Raw genomic sequence first — 17,286 nt, forward strand, 5'->3', positions numbered from 1 at the left:
AGAACTTGGGGGGGCCGCTGTAGCCAGCGTCCCACCAGTTCTGGTGTCTGGCAGTACCACTCCTAGTGAGGGGGTGCAGAAGTCCAGACAGAGGGTTGAGAGGGGGTTGCGGACCCCAGTGGAGAACCTGGAGGGTCAGGGGTCAGCTCTGAGAGCAGAGCCCCCCATGAATGACCTTGGTGAGACCATTTCTGGGTTGGGGGGAATCCAGACTCTGTCAGATGGGCAGAGGTCAGGAGACCTGCGCCAGCCAGACTCTTGTGTGGCCCTTCGGGACAGTGTGTCCCTTGAGGGGGGTAAGTGTGCCCCCCTGGAAGTCCTGGTGTGCCAGGCAGTGGTTCAACCGCAGGGTGGTGACCCTGGGTTGGATGACCAGGTTCAGAGGGTAAACTCTGACCTGGTAGGGGGTAGGTATGCCCCCCAGGAAGTCCTGGTTTGCCAGGCAGTGATCCAGTCTGTGGGTACAGACCCTGGATTGGGAGGCCAGGTTAAGGGTGTCCCCCCTGACCTGGAGGAAGGGGCTACTGCTAACAGTGCCCCTGCCATGTTGTCTTCTGGGGGGGCCACTCCTAGTTGGGTGGTTCAGGACCCCAGAAGAGAGGGCAGGGGGAGGGAAGCCTCACCCCTGGCCCTGGTCCAACCTGAAGGTACCGACCCCAGGTTGGAGGATCAGTTGCAGGTTAACATCCCTGCACTGGTGGAAGAATTGTGCAGGACTGCTTCTACAAGCACCCTGACAGTTTTTGACTCTGGGGGTGCCGCTTCTGCAGGGAGGTTACAGAGCCCCAGAGGGGAGGACCAGGGTCAGGTTGTCATCCCTGACCTGGTGGAAGAGAGAGTGGTCAAAGGGTGCCAGGCACCTGGGGCTACCACCCCCCACTCTCCACAGTCACAGTGGTTAGAGAGGCCTGAGGTCGGGCTCTCATCCCTGACAGTTGTCTGGGGCCACTGTGGCTTGCTGTCCTGGTGGACAGAGTTGTCCCTGGGGGGGGGGAGGACGAGAGTCACACCCCGGGGGTGGAGTGGGCAACACCACTGTGTTGGCCCTGGTGGTACTATCTGCCCATTGCCATACATCTGTGAGCAAAGTAAAGTTAGGTGTTGCACAGGTGTCTGTAGATGTGGAGAAGGGTTCCCCATGGGTTAGCTTAGTGGGCCCTGAGAGTATGGACAGAGGGATCCAACTGGAGTCAGGAAGGCGTAGAACTGGAACATGCCCCTGCTGTTGTGGGCCTGGGTCCCTGTTCTATCGCCCCAATCAGGGAAGTACATCAAGGTATTGATTGTTCTCCCCTGGCTTTAGGCTGGTAGGGGGTCGTGTTGGACTTTTGCTTATGCGGGGTCATCCCCAGACTTTTTTTGCCTCCTGCCTCCTATTTTTTTTCTGACATGTTGCTGTTGGCTTTTCAACTCTGAGCACTTTACCACTGCTAACCAGTGCTAAAGTGCATATGCTCTCCTGTTTAAATTGTATGTAAGTGGTTTATCCATGATTGGCATATTTGATTTACTAGTAAGTCCCTAGTAAGGTGCACTAGAGGTGCCAGGGCCTGTAAATCAAATGCTACTAGTGGGCCTGCAGCACTGGTTGTGCCACCCACATAAGTAGCTCTGTAATCATGTCTCAGACCTGCCACTGCAGTGTCTGTATGTGTAATTTTACACTGTAAATTCGACTTGGCAAGTGTACCCACTTGCCAGGCCTAAACCTTCCCTTTCCTTACATGTAAGGCACCCCTAAGGTAGGCCCTAGGTAGCCCCAAGGGCAGGGTGCAGTGTATGGATAAGGTAGGACATATAGTAATGTGGTTTATATGTCCTGACAGTGAAATACTGCCAATTTCGTTTTCACTGTTGCAAGGTCTGTCTCTCTCATAGGATAATATGGGGGCTACCTTTAAATATGATTAAAGTGTAGATTCCCCTAGAGAGTAGATGGACATGTGGAGTTTGGGACCCCTGAACTCACAATTTAAAAATACATCTTTTAGTAAAGTTGATTTTGAGATTGTGCGTTTGGAAATGCCACTTTTAGAAAGTGAGCATTTTCTTGCTTAAACCATTCTGTGACTCTGCCTGGTTTGTGGATTCCCTGTCTGGGTCAGTTTGACAGTTGGGTTGTTTTTCACCTCACACCAGACAGTGACACAAAGGGAGCTGGGGTGTGATCTGCATTTCCTGATTAGCCATCTCTGCTAGAAGGGAGGGGTGGGGTGGTCACTCTCATCTGAAAGGACTGTGCCTGCCTCTGACAATGCTGTCTCCAGCCCCCTGGTGTGTGTCTGAGGCCTTGCCTGGGCAAGGTAGGATTTCACAAGAAGGTGTGAGTCCCCTTTGAAGAAAGGTGACTTCAAAGACTAAAATGGGTATAAGAAGGGCACCCAAACTTACAAACTTGAGAAACACTTCTGGAACCAAGAGGAACCTCTGCCTGGAGAAGAGCTGATAGCTGAGGAACAAGTGCTGCCCTGCCTGTGACTGTGCTTTGTGGAGCTTTCCTGCAGTGCTGCTTCTGCCAGAGTAAGAGGGCAAAGACTGGACTTTGTGTGCCTTCCATCTTGAAGAAGAAATCTCCAAGGGCTTGATGTAGAGCTTGCCTCCTGTTGTTGAAGTCTCAGGGATAGCAAAGACTTCTTCCTGCCAGCACCTGGAGTCTCTGGAGAGACCCCTACTCTGCTCTGTGGTGCCCTTCCAGTTCCTGGGACCCTGAAAGGAGAGGCTGGCAGCCTAAGGACAAAAATACACGCACCGAGCGCCGTGCGGAGAAAAGATCGACGCGAATCCGATCGCGGCTGAGAAAACGACGCGACGCCGGCTCCGCAGCTGAGAAACGACGCCGCAGGAAACGCGACCGGAGAATCGACGCCCGGAGCAGGAGAAACGACGCGCAGCATCGCTGACGAAGGCTGAGAGATCGCAACCTGCGCCGCGGGACTTTCGGACCGTCGCGTGGCTGGCTTTTTCGACGCGCATCGCCGTGCCGAGTTGTTTTCGACGCATATAACCGTGCAGGGTTATTTTCGACGCACACCGCCCGTGCGGGGTTATTTTTGACGCAAACCAGGTACATCTACACGCTAGCAGCGCTAGTGTGTTGTTACAACTACCTAAAGACTCTTTTTATTTTAAACCTTTTAAAAATCATAACTTGACTTGTGTATGTTGGATTTTTGTCGTTTTGGTCTTGTTTTGTCTAGATAAATATTTCCTATTTTTCTAAACTGGTGTTGTGTCATTTTGTAGTGTTTTCATTGAGTTACTGTGTGTGTTGGTACAAATACTTTACGCCCAGCACTCTGAGGTTAAGCCTACTGCTCTGCCAAGCTACCAAGGGGGTAAGCAGGGGTTAGCTGAGGGTGATTCTCTTTTATCCTAACTAGAGTGAGGGTCCTTGCTTGAACAGGGGGTAACCTGACTGTCAACCAGAGACCCCATTTCTAACAGCCACCAACCAGGGTAGGCTACTAATTTAAATGGGAATCAGTCAACCCAGACATCCTGCTCAATAAGCTAGTTAACCAGAATTGTGATGAGGTTTTACATTGCCTACATTAGGCTCCCCTAGATATAAGCATGTTAGAAGCTTTTCAATGTATCTCTAATTCAATTACTACTTTGTTGACCTCTAGCAAGACGTGTCACCTATCTGGCAAGAGGCATAGATGATTTGATCACACCTATTTGAAATCACACTCTAACCTGAATCCTGCCCTGCAGCGTGATCACAGAGATGAGATTAAGAAGCCTAGGATAGATTTTAAGATAGCTATCCAAAACATGAAAGGTGCTATTCGCGACAAGGCCCAGGAGAACCTGCATTTCGCCAGTGCTACGAATGATCAGCGCTGATTCTGGCAAGTTGTCAACAATCCCTTTTTCAAGAAGGGTGACTGCGTGCCTTAGTTTCTGATGCCCTTCCATGTCTGAGAAAAGTACGATTTATGGTCCTTCCTTAAACTACTAAGACAACACTATTAAATCACATGGCTTTTGATTTAAATGAAGTTACTAAAGCAATTCACAATATTCCCCGTGTCTGTGGGAAAGGCCCAGGCGGATTACCCCTCATTCTTTTACAACATAACAGACTTGTGGGTTCCAAGCGTAGTGAATGCTTTAAATACAGCTAGTAACACCACTATTTCCAATTCCTGGATGCATTCCATCATCATCCCATAGTTTAAAAAAGCCAATTGTGGCCACATGTGTTGTTTTTGGTCGACTTCCCGTATCAACTGTCTGGTAAAAGTATCACGTAGAATAATACCGGAAAGGACTGTGTCCCATGTGTCAGCCAACAATATCCTTGCCAAAACTCAGTATGGTTTTGTAAGTAGGCTGGGTACCGTCCATCCATGCATGAATCTTAAGCTTCTGGTTGACAAACATACACTTGACTCTAGTGAGACCCTTCATCTGGCCTTCATGGACCTCTGATTGCATCAAAAAGGCCAAGCTCTGGTCCATCTAGGATACATTGGGTATTGATGAAAGGATTTTGAAAGTTAGAGAGTTATCTGAAATCTCTGAATCCCAGAGTAGGCAATTAGGCAGTCTTTGTTTAAATGTATGCCGATGATCTAGTAATCCCTGGCTTGTACAGCCATAGGATTATAATGACTTCAGGAGGGTTGGGTGCAGTTTATGGATAATTTAGATTTGAAAACCAACCCCACCAAGACCCACAATGTCTAACGAGGATAGGCATACAATCTGTAGTTAAATTTAAAGGTTGTGAGATAGAAAATGTTAGAGTTTTAATTACCCAGGAATCACATTTTGTGACACAATCTCTTGAACACACCTTCAGCAGTCTTGGAAATTCCAACTTCCTCCCATTGTTGGGTGCAATGTTTAGGTTTGCAAACAAAATGGGTGGTAAACCTGTCCGATGTATTATGGACATTTACAGTAGCAGGTGCATTTCCATGATTATTATTAAGGATCTCTTATTGAGTTGTCTTCTCTGCAGGGCACAGACCATCAGTTCTGCAAAAAGTTACTAGGTCTCTAGCTAAGTACCCCTAATTAGGCATGTCACAAAGAGCTTGGACTGACCTAGTTAGAAGAATGACTTAGCTTAGCGCCACTTTTTCTCTGGACATTTGTCTGATCAAAATCTACCTCTTTAATTAGCTGGAAAGTTATCTCTGACCTTATGAAGATGGAGACGTTTTTAAAGATACTTTGGTTAAGGTTTTTGAAGAAATCATGTGAGGACCTGAGAATAAATTATTTGTACAATCCAGGCTTATTACTAGGAAAGTAAAGTCTTAGATTTTTAAAAAACGTTAGCCCGCCACTAAATGCTAACAGGAGAAACTGAGGAACTTTGAAACAGGTAGTCAGAAACTTTGTTACATTAAACACAAAGCAAGGTACTGAACCTTATGTACTATTTATCACATTCATTTATGACAAATGGTTAATGACATTTAGAATTGGCTCCATTGTCAATCCTTTCTTTCCCTAAAGGATGAAATATTGCTGAAGCTGATAGGCCTGAAGAAAACAACTTTTACAAGATACTGAGCATCTTCCCACCATAGGGAGTTTAAGAATATTGGTATCAAACCATGCACTTTCGGCACTTTTCTTTAGCTATTGGTCTGCATGTGCTGCTTTTACTAGCACATAATATTTCTCTGTTATTTTTAGAATAGAATTTGCAGAATGTTAACGTAGAAGGCATTTTACAAGTTTTTTGAGCAAACTTTAGTCAAATGATCTTTTGGGAAATGTGTAGCAAATTATGCAGTTTATGCAAATGTATTTATTACTTTGTCCATGCTGTGCTTGCTAGCACCTAATACCCTTAAATACTTATCAAACAGGATGTTAGTATAATAGACTTATTCCTTGCTGCCAGGCTGAGAGTGCCTTACGGCGAAACTCTATAACACATATACATCTGAATAAATATGTATTATGTTCAATGCACAACTCATCAAATATTCGTGGCTTTGAAAATCTTGGTCCTACAGCCTAAAACCCAGGCCATATTTTGAACAATCTGCTGTAATAACATGCTGAAGAGCATAAACTGAGTGCTCAAGGGTTATTAGTCACGGTATCCTTATTTTACATATGGACATTAATTTGGGGATACCAGCAGACACTGCCCTTTTTAACTCTTAGTTTCATAGATCACGATGCAGTGGCGGAATCAAAAAAAATTTTTTTCCCTTCAGTGGACACTATTCCCCTCTACCTGGCCCTAGGAAGTGAACAAGTAACAGTAAAAGTGTAGAGTGGGAAAAGGGATCAATCTGCGATGCCATTGTTAAGAGTTGTGTTGCCACTTTGAAGACTTCTGGCATTTTAGTGCATGAATACCAATGGCAGCAGAGACTGATACTCAGACTGAAATAAATCCTGCTACTGCAGATTAATTCAGAGAAATACCCATTGGGAAAAATAGCTGGCAATAGTCCATGAAATGTAAGTTTGCAGAATGTTTTCACAGACACCATGGGGAATATATTTCTGTCAAATTCTTAGGTGATATTCCCTGGTGGGAAGGGGATGGGTCCTTTATTCACAGGTGGTTAGACAACTAACCACATAATATGGGAGGTAAATTCTTGGGCGAGGCATGTAATGAAACTCAGGGGGTGGGAGGGAGGAGAGGGGGAGATAATGTTCAGTTGTAGCATGGCAGAATACTTTCTGAAAGATTGCTGCATGCAGGATTCTGACGTATAACAGAGGTGGTGCTAAATTGGAACATTCTGTTGCAAACTAGAGTCCATCTATTGTGTTGCGGCAGGCATGAAATTGGGCATGATAGGTCCTACAAACCTAATCTAAATTGAGTTTGAGGTAGAGTATTGGGCTATTCTGAGAATCAAGCAATAACTCCAAGACAAAAAATACTTACACTTAGTATTATATATTGTAAACATTGCACCTCATGTTCTCACTTCCACCCACTAAGCTATTGTTAAAGCTATGACATTTTTAACCCAGGAGCAACAGTAGGCTGACCTGAATGGGCAGAGATGACCCATCTGAACTTCACAGAATGTGCACAGTGGTGGGTGTGAGCATCCTTTTTGACACTACAGTGTCAACTCCTGCTTGACAGGTCTGCTGAGTTACTTTGGGACACAATTGAAAGGCAAAGAACTGGATGCAAAGATAATTCTTGAAAAAACACTGTCTGGTTACTGAAGGACCTGCTTTGTCCCATCAACTTCTGTATCTGGGTTTTACATGTAACACTAGGACTCACTTGAAAGGAAGGGAACAGGATGCCAAAACAAGTCCTGTGTATCCACTGTCTGGTAGAACAAAAGTAGGGCTTTCCAGCAACAAGACATCTGTCTCTGGGTTTGTAGTAGGTACAGTTTCTGCCCTAAACTGACTTTTAGCATTGCATATGGGGTGATACTATTTTTATCATAGTATATACCCCCTCCCCAGCCCTCAGAGCCCACGTTTAGTGAGGTCGAAGACTTTCGTCATCTTGAAAAGGCCTAAAGTGGGTACGGTTGACCCCAGGATCTTATACCAGGTTGGTTGAGGGCGTGCCCAGGCACTAGCTTGTGCCAAGTATGAATGAGGCCTCTCCAGGGTCCCACTTCATACTCCTTGACCTGAGAAAAAACAAACAAAAAAGGACAGGGCCTGAGGTCTGTGACCTGAAAGGGGCTCTGAAGGGCTGAACCTGTTCCATCTTCCATTGAAACAAAAAAATGGACTCAAGGGGTCATAAGGCTGACCTGTTCAAACTACAGGGATACAACAAGCTAAAGGAGGCCTTTCCTGCAACTGCCAAGCTAACCAGTTAGAAATGGACCTTGATTTGACCCTGCTGGCCCCGGACTTAAAGGACAAACCAGAAGATAACATTTTTGACCAGGGTGAACCTTGTTGGTGTATTCAAGCCGCGCTCTATCATGGTTAGCCTCAAACTGCAGCTAGGACCCAAACTACTGTGACCATTGACCATCATTGGCACTTTTGGGTTTATGGCACTATTGGTATTTAGAACTTTAAAAATTCATGTCTCCTGCTCCGCTTTTGGGTTTTTGTCACGTTGGTGTCATTTTGTTAATGAAATGTGACTCTTCTAATTCAGCAGGGGGGTGGAATTTAATAAAACATCTACTTGTCCTTGGGACAGGTTGCTTCATAATTCTACTTGTCCTGTAAAAAAATCTACTAGTTTCTTTGATGCGAAGTAGTGCGGCGACAAATTAACCGCAATCTCATTATGCAAGAGCTCTGATAATAGCCTCTCTGATTATGCCAGGGCTACTACTATAGTAGTGCATGAATACTTGCAATTTCAATCCCTACTGTATCAATTTCCTTATTTTGCCACCATTCCGCAGATATATATTCTGGGGCTGGAGGAAGCAGTAAGCTATAGTTCCAGGGCTGAAATGCCTTTGAGTCTGCAAACTTACTAACTTGCATGTTCCAAGGATTTTCACAAGCTCTTCTCTAATCTTTTCCCATGATGAAAATGGTTGGAAATGCACTCCTGACAATGGCAGAAGTAGAAGTTCTTCAAGTTGAGAAAAAAGTGGTTGGAGGGAAAGTGAACTTGTAAATGCTCAATAGACTTTCACATGAACAAATCAACACATGCATATTGCTCGTGCTAAAATACAGTTCACAAATATTTTCTAGGAGTACGATTTCCTGGTCTACTTCTGTAAGTTCTTGTGAATTCATGAAAGCCATTAATTCAAAGACATATACCATGTGTGCACTTTTGTGACTTTCTTTAAGAAGTGGGTCCCTAATTAGGTCTAGCGTTAACAAAGACATTTTGCTTTTATTAAACTTCTATTTCTCTCTCTTTATCGTCTGGCTTTACCGTGAGTGATCACATTCTGCTCTTCCACAAGGAGCATATTGGCACACAAAGCAGTTCCTTTCAGTGCGAGGAACTACTGTGGCAATCAGTGGCGTAACAAAACTGGATGCTCCTCCACTGCAAAGAACATGAAGTCCCCCCCCCCCCCCCCCCCCACCCGACTCACTCAGGGCAGGTGCTGTAGCTGCGGGTCCCTTTGTTACGCCACTAGTGGCAATGTGTGCTTTTTGAGACCAAATTATTTTTTTTCATTTTGCCACTGTGTTACAATGGTGAGGGCTTGGCAGCTCCCATGACAATAAACATGCATTGACCAACATTAAAACTTGTTGCCCTTGACCCTCAAATAATATGTACCGGGCGTGGGGCGATAGGAATTCCACATTCTGTTCAATTAGGGCTTTTATTGTTGTGCTGGTAGACGTTATTGTTGTTTTAGGGCTGCTTAAATACCTTGCATATTGCCCTAAGTCAAGCCTGTCTGCTCTGTGGCATAGCTACCAGGATGTTGAGCTTAGGTTAATTTAGTGACTTTGAGGGATCACCCTGACAAGGACTGCAATCATTTCTTGAGGTGGGTAGTCACTCATCCCAAATTATAATCCAATTGCCTACATCTTCTGATCCCTTGTGCCCTCATTACTACTTCTTTCCTTCACTTCCTATCTTTTTGCCAGATGCGACAATCATTCTGCCCAGTGAGATACAAATATCTATCTTGCTGTAGACCTGCTCCTATCAACAAGGCTAATCCTTGTTATTGTGCTCTTCCTTGCTCCCTCCTTGTCTCCCTCTCTCTATGTACATCGAGGCAGCATTGTGGTGGTACAAGGAGGTATGCAAACAAGTATCTTGCTAACTAAAAACCCTTTGAAATACAACTGACTTTGCTTTAAAGCAATATGGGGTTTCTCTTGCTCTCTCTGGACCTCTGTCTCTCTCCGTGTCTGGCTGTGTCTTTCTCTAGGTATTTGTCTCTCACGGTCTTCACCTCTCTCTAGATCTCTTTCATCTGCCCCATGTTGGCCTGAACACAGTGCCAGAGTAGAAAAATGAGGACCCTTTCATAGGGGAAATGAAACCGGACTATTTAGTTTCTATCAGATTTTTCTTACTCCACCAACAAACACTTTGTTTCCCTTTACTCTCCATCACACGGAAGGCGTTAAAAGATTAAAAAGGTTAATTTTTTAAGGCTGTTTTGTAGAACTATTATATCAAGAGGTTTTCAGCAGATTCCATTAATCACAATGGCCCTCATTGGGAGACTGGTGGGCTGTATTACACCAGGGCAGCAAATGGATGTACTTCGCTACCTTGGTAGACTATGAAGTGACAGACTTGGAAAGCTTCACTAGAAGGGCTGAGATCTCAGAGTCTTTAGGGGAACCATACCACCACTGCTCCACTGAAAGCACTGATGTTTTGCTCTGCATGCAGTATGCTCAGCACACCAGCAAACTACGTGACAAGTGAGAGAAACCAGCAACCCCATCTTGTATACATTTTAAGTCTATTTCGAAAATACGAAGGCCATGGATGAAGCAGTGGACGTTTATTGTCTGGTCATCTATTTCAGCAAACTCTCTGCATATTTTAATGCTCATTTCTTTCTGGATTTTGGCATTGCAAATTTAAAGTCTGGTTGCCCCACTGGAGCTCTGACGGCAGATGGGAAACCATTCTATCTTCATGTCCTCCACTTTTGAAATCTAAGATGTGTGTGCAATAAACTACTGTAACCAACCCAGGCGCAGCTGCAAGAAATCCTGAATACAGCTTCACACAGTCAACAGAACAAGTTAAAAAAAAACATAAGCTGTTCAACCCTACATAAACAGCAAAATCAGCAAATGGGGTACAGTTGAAGAATCAAGCAGTGCTTTAAAAGGGCAGGTGGGAGTACCTGCACGTACTTAATTCAACATGAAGAGTACCTGCACTTCTCATCACGAATGCAATACTTAAAATGGATAAGTACTTGCACATCTCAGTAGCAAACAGGTGCTCTGGGATATGGAGTACCTGCACCTTTATGTTTCCATTTTAAGCACTGGAATGAAGATAACAATGCCAAACCCTTCCTTCCCACACTCGCACCCCCTATAGCACTACAGAACTTAACCAAAAATATGTTACCTTTGGCTTCCATTACGGGTGAATCCAGATGGGCACTCCGGCATACATTCACCCTTGTGGATCACATACGGCTCATAGTCAGTGTCCGATGAGGGGACTTTGGCGCAGAACTCCCGCGTCACGCAGCGCCATCCTTCAAACATGTAGGTGTGGGGAGGGCAGGTGGCCAAGCAGCGTCCTTCGTGAAAAAAGTGTCGGCAAGCCACGCACGCCATGTCGTTGTCCGGCACGCTGCAGCTTCCCAGGCACTCCACATGGCAGCACTGCTTCTGATCCGTGCATGCACGCTTCCCGCATTCTGAAGGGCACACTGAAAAGGAAAAGACAACTGGAATGAAGAAACAAAGTGGAAACATTTCCCTTCTTTAACATACGACGACGACAGGGCGAATAAAATGTTTATTAAAAATAAATTATGAATTAGGCTAGCATTTCCCAGTTGAATTTTCTTCAAATGGCCTGGCGACTTAGGCTACCATCCGACCAGGAGCTCTGTAAACATACCAATGACACACAGGAAAGATTTAGGCCTTGATTGTGTCTTAAGAGGAGGGTAAGCAGTAAAGCCTGTCCCAGAGTACTGTAGTTGATGGAACAGTCTGCGGTCACAATCTGCACTTACCACACACAGACCACTGTAACTCGCACAAAACAGGCCATAATTAACCAACAAGAGGATGCCGTACTTTATCTCAGTTACCCCTCAAAAAAATAAAATTATATATATACACACACACACACACACACACACACACACTTGTAGCTACATATTCTTCGACACGTGAAGAGAAGAATCAGGTTTCAGATAATTTTTTGCGGTTAAGTTAAAATTAGAATAATGCAGTTATATTATACACATTGTAGTTTAATAGCTAATAACAAAAGTGCCAAGTAAATTCCTGTAAAAGGCACTATATTATTCTGCTTCTTCCATGCCTTCATTGAGTGTTGAAATATGATTTATGGTAATCACTGGTACAGGTTGGAAGGGGGACCTACACACAACTCAGTAACTGCATTGCTCAGAGTACATTTCCTTGAAAAACAAGTTGCTTTATTGCTGTTCAACCAACCATTGACTGATCTCACATTTACGCAAGAGACGGGCTGTTCTCTTAACTTAATCAGTGTAAGGGAGCATCCAGAAATCCTCTGAATATTTTAATGCAATAATCATTCAATATGATCCATGGAGTCTAGATAATAATTACAAAGGCTTTCACACTAAATGTTTTCCACTAAAAGCATAAAAATATAGAAAGAATATTTAAAAGCAGCCAACTGGAACACACAGTCGCAGCCCGCATCGTTATGAAGGGGGGGCAGGGTGGCGACTGTGGGGGCTGGGATGGGGGGGCTGCAGCACACGCGGGTCAAAAATGTATTACAAAAAATAAAAATAAAAAAGTAACTCACTCCACGCCACTCCTCTCCTCTCCTCCGTCTCAGGCTGCAAGCAGGCAAAGGCTCACAGCCTGCCCTGCGGCCAATCCTGTCGCTGCTCAGAGCAGTGTCAGGATTGGCTGGGAGCGCCCTGGTTGGGCTCTCCCAGGCACACTGGGAGCTTGTGCAGACTCTCTCCAGCCCAGCAACTGTATTGCTGGGCTGGAAGAGAGTCTACAACGGATGTGTTTGGCCGGGGAGATGTGTGTGTCGGGCGGGGGGGATTTTCTCCTCACTGATGGAGGAGCCACCAGTGGGAACACACATTGACAAAGCCATGTGTATGTGGCATCCTTATGAAGCCTATGAACAAGGGCATATTACAAAGAAACACAAGAGAAGATCTATGTGTGCCCACACACTCTTCACAAATATATATAGTCATCACCAACAAAGCAGCACAGATATATGCACTGTGCAATGCACAAAGCCAAACAGTTATACAAGCCAATACTGTGCATACACAAAAAGGACAGGCGCACAGAAAACATATATGGTACAGAAGCATACATGCACAAACAGGTGGGTAGAAGTAAACATGTCGGGGTAAATACAACAGGTGCATGGACTGATGGATTTTGACTAATGAATGCATTAACTGTTAGCAATAAATGACAAGAAGTAGGTAGAGCAGGGCAGTTTGCTGCTGGAGGCTCTAACAACCCAATGCCAGCTATCTGAGTTCAAAGATCCAACAGCAGGAGAGGGCCTATAATAGAAAATGGAACACTGAAAATACCAGCACAGACGAGGAAACAAGCCTTGGCAACTAGGTCTATTGACTTTACCAATGTCTTTTAGCCATGTTGTATAGCAATGTAGTGGGTGTTCAGCATGGCTGAAAGTTTGTGGCATAGAGTAGAGAGGCATAGATTGGAGTGGCATAGAGTAGAGTGTAGCGGCAGAGATTAGAGTGGAGTGTGTAGTGTAGGCAAGATCTAACAAGCATTTGCAATGCGATGGGTCTCGTGTTTGCTCGAGTTAGAGCTGTTAGTGTTGTAAATTTCTAACTGGACTTTTCTTGCCATAAAAATTGAAAATGAAAAGTTGACATAAGCAAGCCGATTCGAAGCCCCACGGCCGCCATGAGCATGAAGAAGAGAGACAAAAGGGAAAAGAAGTTTGCTCGCAGTCAAACGTATAGGGAAAAGTGCAATTATCCACGTAACAGGGTCAATGGCCAAGGCAGTAACAAAACTGCCGAAAGAAGGGACAAACGTAAAGCATTTACCAATGATGATAAAGGATTTTTTAATGGCAAGCCCATGAACGAGTGATGGGGATGGGCATGTGGTGGATGTGGTTAAAAGTCTACAGATAGATTACAACAGGCCAGAGCGCTTGCATGCTCGACCTAAAAAGGTTATGATGCTCTAAGAAATGTCCAACAAATGAAGGCAGACTTTTCCTATCTAAGAGCACAATACAGTACCAGAAACCTTTGAATACTGGAGCACAATCGTGATACAGGCAACATTCAACCTCTGCCACGCTACTATCTTCAAGGGGAAAACCAAAATTCCAATAAAAACAAGCATTTGCAATGCAATGGGTCTCACGTTTGCTCAAGTTAGAGCTATTAGGGTTGTAAATTCCCAACTGGACTTTTCTTGACACAGAAATTGAAAATAAAAAGTAAAAAAGTTGGCATAAGCGAGGCGATTCAAAGCACCACGACCGCCATGAGCATGAAGGGGAGAAAAAAGAAGTTCGCTCGTAGTCAAACATATCAGCAAATGTGCAATTATTCATGTAACAAGGTCTATGGCAAAGGAAGTAACAAAGCTGCCCCAAGGAGGGACAAACGTAAAGCATTTACAAATGTCGTCAAAGGATTTTTGAAAGGCAAGCTGATGAACGAGTGAAAGTGATGGGTGTGGGGTGGGCGTGGTTAAACGCCCACATAGATACCAACATGTCAGAAAAGCAGAGCTTGCGTGGTGCTATGCTCGACCTAAAAAAGGCTTTTGTAAAGTATGCTGCAGGCAGTTTGACAATTTTGCTGGTTTAGAGATCTAATGAATCTACTGTGTTCACATTTTTCTACATCTTGCTTTGTAACAGACATGACACGTTTCAAGTATACTTATGTGTAATACATAAACGTGTCTGAACTGCCAAATGATGGTTCTAATAGGTTTGACAAGAGATGTTTTAACAGTAAAATATTATTGCAAGTCTTAATGATACAGGAGAGAGTGAGAGATTGATTCCAGTTTTAATAAACATGCATTTTGCAGGATACAGGGAGAGCTCAATCCCCATCTGTTTGTCAGGAACAAATGAACAGGAGACTATACAGGAGGATGGATCTAGCTTAGGCACAGACGAAGATCTGGAAGTTGCTACTAAATACCGGGTGGTCTTTGGTCCTTCTGCGATCGAGAGGAAGAGGAGAACTAGATAGTCTCAACATCACGTCAGAGTGTTTTTAACAGCAAGTGACTTCGTCAAACCATAGTTATCATCATGAATGCACCAACTTTTCATAGTCTATATGGAGCAAGAGTAGGCTATTTTCAGAGCATTCCAGTTGCAGCAAAATCTTCCTGAGTCTGTGCCTGCACATCCAGCTAGCATTTAACAAGAGGTTGCCCACATGTAGGCAGCCACTGGATCCGCTTTGATAGCAAGTTAAAGTCAAACGCCGCCTAATAAAAAGGTATTCTTGTTTGAGGCTCCCACTTTATGACTATGAAATATAATGATTTAATTTTTGATTCAGTAACTGTGCCAGAAAGAACTTGAAGAATAAGAAACAGTGTTTTCTGGAGCTTCTTAGAAAATTACTTTGTAGAGGTACACCGAAACAGACTTGATGTATCAAAAAACAACTTGCCAGATATGTTTTTAATGCACAGAAAGTGGATCCAAATGACCCCAAAAAATAAATTACATTTCAGTTTTATGTCAATTATTTACAGATTATAGAAACAGCTATGACGTCATTGTGGCAATAAGAGGTCCTCGCCAGTGTGCTGACGTCAGTTTCACAATATTTTATGTGCCTTTGAGGCGAAGAGTGAAAAACCACCCCACAAAAACAACATGTATATAAATGCAAAAGAAGTCTTGGTATAACCATATAGGCTATGGGGAGGCGGGTGGGACTGTGAGGAATCCACAGGTAGCTACTGTATCCACCAGAAAAAGCATTACCGAAGGTAAGTAACTTGTTCTTCTGTTGGCTGCAACTACCTGTGGATTCCTCGCCTTATGAATAGAATCCCAAAGCAGTACCGCACTCGGAGGTGGGTGTCTGCAACACAGAACGTGCAAAACGGCTGTCCCTCCTAACTTCCAAATCTAAGCAATAATGCTTTGCGAAAGTATGGAGGGAAGCCCAAGTTGCTGCCTTACAAATATCCACAACTGGTACACCTCTAGCCAAGGCCGAAGTGGCACACTTAGCCGCGGTGGAATGGGCTCTAATACCCTCAGGAGGAACCTTCTTTGCCAGTGAATAACAAATCTTTATGCAAAGAATGACCCACCTGAATATGGTTCTCTTGTGGATGGCTTTGCCCTTCATCTTGCCCACATATCCAACGAAGAGTTGGTCATCAACACAAAAGTCTTTTGTCTTTTCAATATATAAACTCAGAGCTCTTCTTGGGTCTAGGCAATAAAGTCTTTCTTCCTCCTTTGAAGGGTGGGAAGGAGGAAAGGAGGATGAGAGAGTTACAGAATGCCCAATATGGAAGGGAGTGACAACCTTAGGAAGGAAAGCCACCTGGTTCTCAACACCACCTTGTCAGCATGAAAGGATGTAAAGGGAGGTTTGACACTAAGAGCCTGGAGCTCACTCACAGGCCTAGCAGACGTGACAGCTATTAGGAAGACTGTTTTCAAGACTAACAGCCTCAATGAACAAGAATGCATAGGCTCAAACGGTGAACCCATTAAAAAAGTAAGAACCAAATTCAAATCCCACTAAGGCATGAGAAACGGAGTGGGAGGAAACTTGTTAGTCAGGCCTCTCAAGAACCTGACAACTGTAGGAGATTTAAACAAGGAAGGTTGATCAGGAAGGCACAGAAAGGCAGACAGCACCGATAAGTAACCCTTTCACAGTCGCAACTGCACAACCCTTCTGTGCTAAGGAAAGGCCAAAAAGCAAAACATCAGATAAATGGGTCTTTAAGGGATCAATTTGCCTCTCTCCACACCAAGTAACAAACTTCGCCCATATGTTGGCATAGACCGTTTTGGTGGAGTTTCGCATTGGCCGATAAAATAACATCCACCACTTCTGGAGGAAGAGAAAAATAACTCATGAAGGTGCAGGCTGTAGAGTTGGGGGTGTAAAACCTGCCCCTGCAACTGCGAGAGGAGGTCTGCCCTGTGAGGGAGACGGAGCGGAGGGCACAATGAGAGTTGGAGAAGGTCTGAGTACCACACCCGTTTTGGCCAATCCAGAGCTATTAAAATGACCTGAGCACGGTACTGGCGAATCTTCCTCAGAACCCGAGGAATCAAGGTTATGTGGGGGAAACACGTAAAGCAACTGGCCGCACCAAGACATCTGAAACGCGTCCCCCAATGCTCCTTGCACCGGATACTGGAGGCTGTAGAACGACGCGCAGTGCGCATTCTCCCGAGTGGCAAACAGGTCTATCTGTGGAAAACCCCACATCGGAAGATGTGAAGGACCAAGTTTGCATGGAGACGCCACTTGTGATCGGCCGAGAAATGCCAACTGAGACTGTCCGCACGTAGGTTGAGAACCCTGGCCAGATGGTTTGCTACTAAGCAAATCCGATGATCCTGGGACCAGAGCTGCAGAGCCTTTCTGCAGAGACGATATGACCCCTATCCCCCCTGCTTGTTGATGTACCACATCGCGGTAGCGTTGTACAACAAGACTTGTACTG

The 17,286-nt window shown here is 44.6% G+C and overlaps 1 protein-coding gene across 1 annotated transcript in view; it reads right to left on the reverse strand.

Annotated features, from left to right (window-relative positions):
• The window catches only part of IGF1R (insulin like growth factor 1 receptor), a 649,229-nt gene that overhangs the window by 175,383 nt on the left and 456,560 nt on the right, over positions 1–17,286 (reverse strand). The window contains exon 4 of the mRNA XM_069222768.1: positions 10,970–11,279. Within this exon, the coding sequence (XP_069078869.1) occupies positions 10,970–11,279 (310 nt within the window). The remainder of the gene's footprint in view (positions 1–10,969; positions 11,280–17,286) is intronic.

Source organism: Pleurodeles waltl, chromosome 3_1 (genome assembly GCF_031143425.1).
Source record: "Pleurodeles waltl isolate 20211129_DDA chromosome 3_1, aPleWal1.hap1.20221129, whole genome shotgun sequence".
In the NCBI taxonomy this organism is placed as follows: Eukaryota; Metazoa; Chordata; class Amphibia; order Caudata; family Salamandridae; genus Pleurodeles; species Pleurodeles waltl.